This window comes from Nansenia antarctica (assembly GCF_963989245.1).
Source record: "Nansenia antarctica genome assembly, chromosome: 4".
Classification (NCBI taxonomy): domain Eukaryota; kingdom Metazoa; phylum Chordata; class Actinopteri; order Argentiniformes; family Microstomatidae; genus Nansenia; species Nansenia antarctica.
The window spans coordinates 5552931-5564672 of NC_137689.1; the positions used below are offsets into that span (position 1 = coordinate 5552931).

An 11742-nucleotide genomic window follows, 5' to 3' on the forward strand; every position below is an offset into this window, starting at 1 on the left:
ATCATTTCTTAACCTAATCTGATCTCCAGTTCAAATGAGACCTAGAGACAGAGCTATTGGGACAAATTAGAGCCTTCAGCATCTAAACGCAGAGCTTACAGATTGTTTACAATGTTTAGAATGTTTAGAATACAGATTGTTTACAATGTTTCCTGCATCGTGCGGCCATTAACAGTAAACATTCTGTAGGATGCATCTAAATCTAAACGTTGTCTCCAGATATCTGTAGAGCTAAACGGGCGTGCTCAGGTGATCATATAGGCTTTTTATGGCTTCATCAGTAGAGTGGTTGACCTCGGATGACCTCTCAAAGCTCACACCCTTTCTATGCAGAAGTGATATCTCTCCTCTCTCTAACGTAGGTATGCTGAGGTGGTGGTGGCCACAGAGGCGTCGTTGCAGCGGTTGCTGGACACGTTGCCCCACTGTCACATCAACGGGGAGAGGGTGGACTGCCGCTTCGCCACTCGCCAAAACCTGTTGCTGTTTGAAGCCCAGGCCAACAAACGTAAGCACACGAGCACTGTACACAACCAACTAAATACTAATAATAATAGTAATAACTTTTATTTGTATAGCGCTTTTCCTGCAAACGTTGCAGCTCAAAGTGCTCCAATCGTTATATAATCATAATTTAATTATTTAGTCACTAAATAATTAAATTATGATTATATAATGATTGGAGCACTTTGAGCCAATTTTAGTCATTTAAAGGCAGTATTAAAAAGATGGGTTTTTAGTAGGGATGCACGATATGCATTTTTCCCAACCGATACCGATATTTACCCGCTTCTCGTGGCCGATACCGATACCGATACCGATATTATTATTATTATTTTATTTTTTCTTTCCTAGCACCAGGGGAGCTCCCCCTCCCAAATTTCGTTGTTTGGTACCTGTACTATATCAATGACAATAAAGACCATTCAGATATCATTTCACAGTTGATAACCTGTAGTTCATGCACACCTGAAGGTAAGAAAGGCTATGTAGTGAGCAAAGATTGATGATTTAATATTCCATAGTGATCTCACCAAATCTAACTTACATCACTATTGTTAACACAACAAAGAGAACACTTCTGAGTGACATACAGCCCAAGCTTGCAACTTCACATTCATCACAAGCCCTGACCATATTGCGCGCATTGTCCCTCAGCACAACGTGCACCCGCTCCTTAGGTATATTCCACTGTCCAAACATGGTTTCAAAAGCGCCGCGGATGGCTGTCGCAGTATGCGAACCGGAGAACTCCTGCGCATGAAGCCCTCATCCAGCCACTGGGCCGTTAAACTAAGCATACTGACTGGACTAACGTCAGAAGTCCATATGTCCGTGGTAAAACTTATCTGGCTTACGCTAGTATCGATCAGACTATGGATGTGTGTGGCGACTGTATCATACAGAGCCGGCAGGCACACGTCTGCAAAATAGCGGCGACTTGGGAGTACATACCGGGGCTCTAAATGTGAAATTAGCTGGCGAAATCCTTTATCTTCTACTACAGAGAAAGGCTGGTCGTCGAGGGCCATCAACTCCATTATTTTTTCATTGATGGCTTGAGCCTTTGAGCTGTCTCGAGTGAACTTCCTGCTGTTTTCAAATGCGTTTTCACTAGGCACCGCGGATTTTTTTTCCGTGGCTGGGCTAACGTGTTCTGCTACGAGTGCTTGATATTCCTTCCATACAGCGTGCTTGCAATGGTGATTCTTCAGGTGACTTATTAGATTCGTTGTGTTGTAACTCTTTGCCCTTTGCCCTCCTCTCCGAACTTTTGTTGAACATGTATTGCAAATTGCAAACGCAACATCTGCCTTAGAAATTGTGAAGAATGTCCACACAGGGGAAGGCATGTTTCGCTCGCGTCTCGTCTATACAAACTGCGTGCCTGAGCGCGGAACCCGGAAGCAGAGTCCGGAAACCGGAAACAGAAATATTTCCGGCTTCATATTATCGGTTTAAATATCGGCTAATTTTATAATAAATACCGATACCCGATAAACATGAATTCCTCAATATCGGGCCGATAAATATCGGTGCCGATAATATCGTGCATCCCTAGTTTTTAGTCTTGACATGAACATATTTGCTGAGGTTGCATCCCTAATGTAAACTGGCAGCGCATTCCACAATTTGGGTGCATAAAATGAGAATGCAGCCTCACCAAATCTCTTCTTTTGTACACGTGGTACACAGAGAAAACCAGCTTCAGAAGACCTGAGAGCTCTATTGGGCTGATATGCTAGCAAAAGGTCTTTCAGATATTTAGCCTTTCAAATGCCTACTTACTGTAGGTCTTTTATACAATTCATTATCATCCAATGCTGCTACTAAAACAAAACTCACCCCGTGTCCACAGGTATCCCCCAGCGCTCCAACTCGAAGGAGGACGTGCCAGACAACCATCCCTCCGTCTCTTCTCCTCAGGCCAACCCCTCCGGCCCCCCCCCTCACATCCCGCCACCCCCCCCTCACATCAACAAGCCCCCCCCACTGCCCTTGCCGTTCTTTAGTCGCCCGCCTCCCCTGTTCCCCCATCTCCCGCCACACATCCCCCCTCCCCCGATGCCCCACCTTTTCCCCCCGCCACCTCTCCACCTTCCTCCCAGCCAGCCTTCCCTCCACCCCCCCCCCAGCCTTCACATCAACCCTGCCTTCTTCCCCCCGGCACAACACGACAGCTACAACAGTACACAAGCGTACACCCGGCACAGGTGAGCTCGCTGTGCTTTGGATGTGTCAAGCAGCACTTCGTAGTATTATATAAGATACAATTTGTCTTGGGACATTTTTATGTGCTGCTGCTCACAATGTTTTGTCTATCACCGTTTACAGAACCCTGCGTAAGTAATGGGACAGTGAAGCTTTGTTATTTTGGTTCTATACTCTAACAAAAGTTTGGATATGAAATCAAACATTACTATGAGGTTGAATAATAATAATAATAATAATAATAATAATAATAGCGTAGATTTATATACTGTAGCTCCTTTCTCAAAACCAAGGACGCTTGAAGTAGAGATTCTCAGCTTTTGTGTCAGGGTATTGTGTACACATTGTTTTTAGTGTTTATAAATGACATTTTAATACATAGTCACCCTATTTCAGGCCAGGGCACAAACAAGTCATGAGACAATTGGCTTGACAGGTGTTCTTGGTAAGTCAGGTGCGTTCCGCCACATTTGTGGAGGAGATAAGAGAGCCGTCGATGTCTAGTATCGATTCTACGGTTTACATCTGCCTTTGGAGTCTGCTATTGGTGAGAAACATAGACTGAAGTCTTAAGCTTGACAAAATCAACAGATTGGAAAGAAAATCCCCAAAAGAACTGTCCCACAGATCAGTAACACACCCCAGGAGGTGAATGTGTCAGAACCTAGCAACCTACCAGCCGCAGAGTTAATCACCAACCCAACTACAGAGTTCAGGTTACGCTTTTGCTGAAAAGTACCTAAAAGCCTGCCGAGTTCTGGACAGATAAGATCAATATTATCATATTGTACCAGAGGAATTACAAGTGGAACGTTTGGAGAGAAAAAAGGTTCTGCCTAAGATCATCTCATCTGTGAAACACGGTGTTATGATTTGGGCATATACAGATCTGGAAAAAATTAAGAGACCACTCAAAATGTTTCTTGAATCAGCATTTCTACATGTAAGGCAGCTATTCCAGTCCAACAATCTTTTTATGAAGTATAGAGCCAAAATAAGAAAAAAAAGCTTGAAAAAGAAATTGAGGTGTGAGTGAAGTGTCAACTGTCATGAGTGTTGTCCTCCAGCAGGGACAGTGACGCGCCCGCACCCGCTGTGAGGGAAGCAGAGTTTGATGAGCTGATGAACAGAAACAGAGCCATCACCAGCAGTGCCATCAGCAAGGCTGTGTCTGGAGCTACTGCAGGTGAGACAAGGGCCCTCCCCCTCTCCCCTAGCCCTACATGACAAGGGCCCTCCCCCTCTCCCCTAGCCCTACATGACAAGGGCCCTCCCCCTCTCCCCTAGCCCTACATGACAAGGGCCGTAGGGGTGAAAACGGAGCCGTAGGGGTGAATTGGGATTGGGCCTGAAGACCGAAGTGAAATGAAACATTATATTATTGATGGCCATTATCAAAGGCAACCTCAATGTACAAAGACAGGGCTGGCAGTAGCAGCTCAGCAGTTAGAGCCGCAGCAGAAACGCTGCCAGTATGGAAGTCGCAGCAGTTCCGCCACGCACACGCACCACTGAGGTAGACATCGGCGGTGTGTTCGAGCCATTAGACTAATGATAACCTCAGACTAGTGAAACACTGAGAAATGCCGATAGTAGACACAAACTCACTAAACACATCGACACAGAAACTGTAGTGTATTACTACCACACATATCCTGATGTTGTTGAACCGCCACACTAACCCGTCTGTCTGTCCGTCCTCCTCTGTAGGAGACCTTCCCCTGGCCATTGAGACCCTCCTGACAGCCATCGCTGTCATCAAGCAGTCCAGAGTCTATCAAGACGAGCGCTGTCGAGCCCTGGTGACCTCCCTCAAAGACTGCCTCTTCTCCATCGAGAGCAAGTCTTACGGCTCCAGGTCAGTGCTGCTGAACGACCTGTGTTTCCACAGGTTTTTTTGCATGATGCAAATCAATCAATCAATCAACTTGGAAGATGTTAGTTCACCTCACTCTCTTCCTGTTTTTCTCTGTTAGGAAAAGACACCGGTCCCGCGATAGAGACCGAGAGCGAGACAGGGACCGCGACCGTGAACGAGAGCGGGACAGAGACCGGGAACGGGACAGGGACAGGGAGCGGGACAGGGAGCGGGAGAGAGAGACAAGAGAGAGGGAGGAGTCCTACAACCAGGGATGGGAGGCTGCGCCGATGCCGCCCCGCAGACACAGAGAAGGCTCCCCCCCGAACGGGGACCGAGACAGAGAGCGCGTGCGGGAACGGGAACGAGACAGACATAGGGGGGAGCACCGCGAGCGACACCGCTAGGTAAAGCCACTTCTCTCACTCCTCTGACGTCCCTCAATCTTTTTCTCAGTTGACAGGGTTGACCCTCCACTTCTATATCCACATCCTTACCGTTACCCTTCCCTTCACATTTCACCAGCTCCCACCCTCTTCTCTCAATTCCCTAAAATGTTGCCTATTGTTAGGCCTGTAACAAATTATGAAACAATTGTCTAATGGCAATTTAATTGTCTAATGGCAATCTTGACTGTGCTCCAACACGCTAGCTAGCTTGCTGGCTAACAACAAAGAACATTGCGTTATCTAGATAGCAAGCACGTCACAACAAGCTGATAGAACATGCTAAAAACACATAACTACACAACTAGATGCCACAGATGATGAGGATACATTGTACAGCAACATTTTGAATTGTTACACGCCTAACTATTGTACATCTCCAACATCCTACCCTGCCCTAGAACTCCCACTACTTACACCCACCTCCAAATACAACGCCTTTTTAACTCCCCATCACCTGTTTTTTTTCCTCCTGTCACCTCAGAGTGCGTTCCTGACAGGCCTTTGTTCTTTCCAGGACATCCTAGGCTGTTTTTATTTGTCCATCAGACTGAATCGGAGGGGGAAGCGGAGGCAGGACTTCTTATTTCTTCACCAAGCTGCTTAGAAGTCTGGGATATAAATGGGCGAACTGATGGTGAGACCGAAGGTGGATGTCCGTAAGCCCTCCTCCACCCTGCTCCCCGTGGCCGTTATGTTCACATCCCTGGTACTCAGCAGCCAGAAAACATTCATCATCCTCCCGATATTTGATCATGAAACTTCCTCTTCTTACACTTTAACAGTGATACTGTCCTTGTAATATAATTGTTTTGATTATAAAATGGCGGTTTCAGGGTCGAGGCAGACAACTTTTGCTGTATGCTCTCACCCGCATGCACACCATAGGTAATTTTTTTTTATATACATGTTTAACAGTGCAATGTATGTTGTTTTTTTTTCCTCTTCCCCTTATTTTGTATTGAACTGAGAATTAAAAAATGCTGTTAAACTGAGTTGTGTGTGTGTGTGTGTGGTCATTCAGCCATGAACAACGCTTTGACATTTATCACCTAGGGACGACAACATCACGGCAAAAGGATCTTATTGATCAAATAATAAAACGTTTTAGCCTGAAGACAATATTGTCAAAGCAATAAAATGTTCAGCGTACACATCCCCCCCCCCCACGGAAAAGACAGCAATACAAGTGACGTATTTATAGCTTTATTAGAAAAAATACAAATAAGACAAGGAAATCAAACGATGCAAGAGTCTCTCCTGAGGACGTCAATCCGTCATGCTGCATAGACAAACAGCTATCTGTTCATCCATCAGGTGTGTGCTGCGTAGACAAGCAGCTATCTGTAGCAGACCGTCAGCCTAGGCCTGCTAATAATGAGTCATTCTATAGGACGCGTTGTGTTTGTAGCACTAATCATTTCTCCAGGGGGGCATAATTGAGCAACTTCTCAATGAGGTCCACGTGAGCTAGCAGCATCCTCCGACAGCAGTACCTCTTCAAGCCCAGAGCATCGAGGGCGTCACTGCCAGACAAAAGGAGAGGAGGGTTAATCATCTAGTAGCCATGTAGAATATTTTATAGGCTACAGGACTTTTGTCATTGATTCTTTAACTCCAATTCTGGCTGTATTGTGTGATTAATGATATGTGATGTGTTTTATTGTCAAGTATATTCGCATACAGGAAATTGACTTGGTGTGGTTGTTTGGTGCATAAGACAAAGACAGCAATATAATAAAAAAAACAACAATGTAATAAACACCATAAAGTAATAGTTTAAAAAGACAATGACAGAAATGGGCAGTAGAGCAATAAGACTAATTTAGCGTATGTAACTAATATAAATCACATTGTCAGTTGTGTGTGTGTGTGTGAGAGAGAGTGTGACGGGGGGGTTGGAAGTCACGAGGCCGGGGGCTTGTTTGTGTCACTGCCACGAGGAAGAAACTGAATCAATTTCTTAAAAGGTTTTGTTCATGGGAGTGGGGTGGCGTCCAATGAGGTCATTCCTGGCATCAGACAATGGCATCAGATCTTTAAGCCAGCAGCACAACCTCATTCAGTCAGTCACAGACCAATATATTGGCACCCCTGCACTTCTGTCAGATAATGCTTCTTCCCTTCTCCCAGAATATTGTTGTAACGACATATTATGCTTTGGTCTTCACGTGTTTATTTATTTTGTTTGCATTGAAATAACACAAAAAGGCATCATTCCACACAGAACTCCAAAAATGGACTGGACGAAATTATTAGCATTATCAAAATTGTAAGAAATAATTGTATTTCAACCATGTACTGCTCCTTTAATTTGTATTTAAACTCACCTGTGGCAAGTTACAGGTGCTGACAATATAGAAATCACACTTGCAACCAGTTAAGATTGTCTCAACTGTTGTGTTGTGTGTCTGTGTACCACACTGAGCACGGAGGAAAGAAAGAAGAGCAAAGAGGATTTGAGAACCGAAATTGTAGAAAAGCATAGACAATCTCAAGGCTAAAAGTCCATTCTAGAGATGTTAATGTTCCCGTGTCCACTGTGCGCAACGTCATCAAGAGGTTTTACAGCCCACGGCACTGTAGCTCACCGACATGAACGGAAGAGAAGATTTTATGAAAGATTGCAACGAAGGATTGTTTGAATGGTGGATAAAAAAAACCTTGATCAACTTCCAAACAAATTCAAGCTGACCTGCAGACACAGGGTACAACAGTGTCAGCTCGCACTATCCATCACCATCTGGATGAAATAAGACGCTATGGTAGAAGACCCAGGAGGACCCCACTGCTGACACGGACATAAAAAAGCCCAAAACGTTTCTGGGAGAACGTTCTGTGGACAGATGAGACCAAAATAGAGCTTTTTGCTAAAGCACATCATTGTACTGTTTACAAAAAACCAAATGAGGCCTTTGAAGAAAAGAACACGGTCCCTACAGCCAAACATGGTGGAGGTTCACAGAGGTTTTGGGGTTGCTTTGCTGCCTCTGGCACCGGATGCCTTGACTGTGTGCATGGCGTCATGACATCTGAAAATTATCAATGAATCTTGGGGCCCGGTGTCAGAAAGCTGGGTCGCCATCAGAGGTCATGGGTCTTCCAGGACAAGGACTCAAAGCACACTTCAAAAAGCACCTAGAGATGGTGTAAGACAAAGCGCTGGAGAGTTCTGAAGTGGCCAGCAAATGAGTCCAGATCTAAATCCCAAACAGCAGTTGGTAGAAGGAACCTTCAAATGTGAGAGACCTGGAGCAGTTGGCAAAAGAAGAGAATGGTCCAAAATTCCAGGAGTGAGGAGGTGTAAGAAACTCATTCATGGTTACAGGAAGCGATTTCAGTTATTTTTTTCCAAAGGGTATGCTACCAAATATTAAGTTGTCCAATAATTTTGTCCAGTCCATTTTTGGAGTTCTGTTTGGAATAAATATCAGTTTAGCCTTTTTCTCCTCTGCTTTTTTGTGTTGTTCCAATGCAAACAAAAGAAATAAACATGTGAATACCAAAGCATTTGTAATTGCAACAGTTTTCTGGGAGAAGTGGTGCATTATCTGACAGTAGTGCTGGCAGGGGTGACAGACATTTTTGACCATGACTAAGTGGACCTCTGTGTACAGACCCAGAGGAGGTGGGGGTCAGTCTGACCCCTCTGTGTACAGACTCAGAGGAGGTTGGGTCAGTCTTACCCCTCTGTGTACAGACTCAGGATGTTGGGTCAGTCTGACCCCTCTGTGTACAGACTCAGAGGAGGTGGGGGTCAGTCTTACCCCTCTGTGTCCAGACCCAGAGGAGGTTGGGTCAGTCTTACCCCTCTGTGTACAGACTCAGGATGTTGGGTCAGTCTGACCCCTCTGTGTACAGACTCAGAGGAGGTGGGGGTCAGTCTGACCCCTCTGTGTACAGACCCAGAGGAGGTGGGGGTCAGTCTTACCCCTCTGTGTACAGACTCAGAGGAGGTGGGGGTCAGTCTTACCCCTCTGTGTACAGACTCAGGGGAGGTGGGGGTCAGTCTTACCCCTCTGTGTACAGACTCAGAGGAGGTGGGGGTCAGTCTTACCCCTCTGTGTACAGACTCAGGGGAGGTGGGGGTCAGTCTTACCCCTCTGTGTACAGACTCAGAGGAGGTGGGGGTCAGTCTTACCCCTCTGTGTACAGACTCAGAGGAGGTGGGGGTCAGTCTTACCCCTCTGTGTACAGACCCAGAGGAGGTGGGGGTCAGTAGTCTTACCCCTCGGTGTATTCAGCTTGCAGCAGGCCCAGGTATGCCTCCCATTTGTTCCCGACGATCTTCCCACAAGTGAAGCACCGGACAGGGATGATCATGGTGACGCAGTGGCAGGAGAACTGCAAAGAATTTGTGCAGAAGTTAGTTACAGCAGACACACTAACAGACACGACTGAAGAATGAAGAGGCTAACTTAAATACAAACAACTAGGTCAATCACAACACATCGTGAGCTTAGAATGATAAGGTTCTATCTCCGTTTAGGGCAGTTCAGAGATATTAAGAGTCAAAGTTTTTACATTCCATTATGTTTTGTGAGATGGAACGTTTGTATTTTATGAATTACTAACTCAAAAATGTCAACATTTTAAAAATAACACCACACAGGCATTAATAAACACCTAATGGATCAGATTATGTAAAAAAAACTCAATTTTGACAAAAATGGAGATAGAACCTTACAATTCTAACGTCACGACGTGATGTTCTCACACACAGCTGAATGATCCCTCTACTAGCAGGATCCCAGCTTTGGATGTCAACAACCCGGCTAGCTAACTCAGCTAGCTAAACTAGCAGCATGGGCAGCACGTTTCCAACCCCATGGCGCATCTAGTTTATGAGTGAAACTAACCAGAAGGTGTTGGTCGACCGGTTTAGTTATTAATGTTATACAGGCATGGAGAAATGTGGACTCAGATTAACTGATTGATCTGTACTCACCGGGGTGATCAGAAACGGTGTGTTTGTGTAACCCGCTGTAAGCTAGCTGAGCAACAATGACATGGGAAAGGAAAGGATGTGATAGGCTCCTCCCACTTCTGGGGTGACGTCACAGGGCTGCGTTCGTAGATTTGCTCTGGGAATCTGATCAGCGCTCATGGAATGCCTCTTGTCCAATCAAATGACTCGGTGTCTTTATGATGTTGGACTCAGCGTGCGCTCCGGTGGTCTCAGAGAGAGTTTATGAACGCAGCCCAGGTGCATGGGCGCTACAGTGTGGTAGTGAGTAGTTACACAGTACGTCATGTGTTGGAATCAGGGGGGGGGGGGGGGGCAATTACATAATTTTGGTTGTGTCAATAATGCGACACAATTATTTTGCCCCCTTTTCATTTTCTATTTTGTAGTAATCCAGTATTCCATTCTTGTCTGTAGCAAAAACAGGCAATAAACTGGAGTTTATATATTGTAAATTGTGGAAGGCCATGCAGCCAACCCCAATCCATAAATTAAATGATTGACATATTGGGGAAAGGTCATTCAAATTGTGCTTCCAATACATTTACATTTACATTTTGGCATTTAGCCAAGGCGACTTACAATCAATACATTTCACTAAAGCAAGTAAATTATCAATCCACCAGTATTGGAATATCCAATGAAAGATATTGGATATTCCAATAAAATATCTGATATTCTAGTCAAGTCTCTGTACTCTACTCTCCTTGTGGCTATTTCCCTCCATCACTGTCAAGAGAAGGGTCCACACATCCCATTGACCAATGAAATCCTTCTCACAAGGGGACACAAGGGAGGCAACATTCACAAGGGAAGACACACAGTCTGACGGAGGCTGGTTCATTGCCTTTAATAAAGGTCAGAGGTCAAGTCACAAGAGAACCATTTTTTCCTTTTTGGATTTACATTAGGAGCTTTGGGGGCAGGGGAGGGAATGTGCAAGAGAGGGGTCAACATGTTAGGGAGGAGGGATATCAAGAATATATCACCATCATCATCATCATCCTCATCATCATCCTCATCACCATCATCATCATCATCATCATCATCGTCCTCATCCCCACCATCATTCCCTCAATTTCATTGCTACAGAATTGTACAGAACTAATGTGCTAAAATATGGAGTCCTACCGGAATTATTGCATTTATACGCTCTTGAGACAAAATAAAAATAAATAAGATCTTTTTTGTTTTGTACTGTTTTGTGTGTCGTAGAATATGTATGTGCCTGTCGCAGTGCTGGGTGTGTTGATATCACATCATAGTGAGCTGTATTTTAGTATTCAAGTGCTTTATTATAAATAAATTATTTATTATATAGTGTTTATTACTGATGTGTTGTTGAAAACCCCCATTGGTCACTCACACTGACATAGTTACTTCATGGCATGGATTAGAAAACCTTTTTTTTATATGCCCTAACCATCTACAGTGAGTGATACTCACTAGCGTTGCATTTATTTGGTACCTTGTGTAGGCGAACAGGCTGACTGGCTAGCTAATGGATGTGTGGACATCTCCATAAAAACCATTGGATGTTTCTCTGATGTTGAAGAACTTGCCCATGTGGGATATTCACTGATTAGGGACTATCTAGGAAAGTCACTCTTTGGATTCTGTGATCAATAAGCAATAAATGTATATGATTTATAAAGAGGAAATAATCCATGAAATGATTTATACTATTTACCTACTCTCATATGTTGTTGTTGTTGTTAATGCATGCTTCATACCTACATACCTTCCGGTCTACCCACACA

The 11742-nt window shown here is 44.6% G+C and overlaps 2 protein-coding genes across 5 annotated transcripts in view; one reads left to right on the forward strand and one right to left on the reverse strand.

Annotated features, from left to right (window-relative positions):
- LOC308156491 (cleavage and polyadenylation specificity factor subunit 7-like) overlaps nucleotides 1-5959 on the forward strand; it is an 8829-nt gene extending 2870 nt beyond the window's left edge. For 2 of the 3 annotated variants that reach the window (XM_080529835.1, XM_080529837.1), the window contains exons 4-9: nucleotides 363-508; nucleotides 2360-2714; nucleotides 3780-3898; nucleotides 4423-4570; nucleotides 4689-4977; nucleotides 5534-5959. In XM_080529835.1, the coding sequence (XP_080385961.1) occupies nucleotides 363-508; nucleotides 2360-2714; nucleotides 3780-3898; nucleotides 4423-4570; nucleotides 4689-4977 (1057 nt within the window). In that variant the 3' untranslated portion in view covers nucleotides 5534-5959. Of the gene's footprint in view, nucleotides 1-362; nucleotides 509-2359; nucleotides 2715-3779; nucleotides 3899-4422; nucleotides 4571-4688; nucleotides 4978-5500 lie in introns of all 3 variants that reach the window. The other variant, XM_080529836.1, reaches the window with a different exon arrangement.
- A 247-nt stretch (nucleotides 5960-6206) lies between these two features.
- polr2l (RNA polymerase II, I and III subunit L) lies at nucleotides 6207-10027 on the reverse strand. Of its 2 annotated transcripts, none has more exons than XM_080529853.1 (3): nucleotides 9965-10027; nucleotides 9245-9360; nucleotides 6207-6542 (listed from the first exon to the last, which is right to left on the reverse strand). In XM_080529853.1, the coding sequence occupies exons 2-3, from the start codon at nucleotides 9337-9339 to the stop codon at nucleotides 6434-6436; spliced, it is 204 nt and encodes a 67-aa protein (XP_080385979.1). In that variant the 5' UTR covers nucleotides 9340-9360; nucleotides 9965-10027; the 3' UTR covers nucleotides 6207-6433. The 2 variants fall into 2 exon arrangements, with proteins under 2 accessions (XP_080385979.1, XP_080385980.1); XM_080529854.1 differs by lacking the exon at nucleotides 9965-10027 and adding an exon at nucleotides 9704-9809.
- Nucleotides 10028-11742: the final 1715 nt, after the last annotated feature.

Excerpts from the sequence above, each read along its gene's own strand:
- polr2l (XM_080529853.1), bottom strand. The coding sequence starts at position 9,339 with ATGATCATCCCTGTCCGGTGCTTCACTTGTGGGAAGATCGTCGGGAAC. Across the intron at positions 6,543-9,244 it reads CAAGCTGAATACACCGAGGG|TGACGCCCTCGATGCTCTGG; the intron begins GTAAGACTACTG and ends TTTGTCTGGCAG.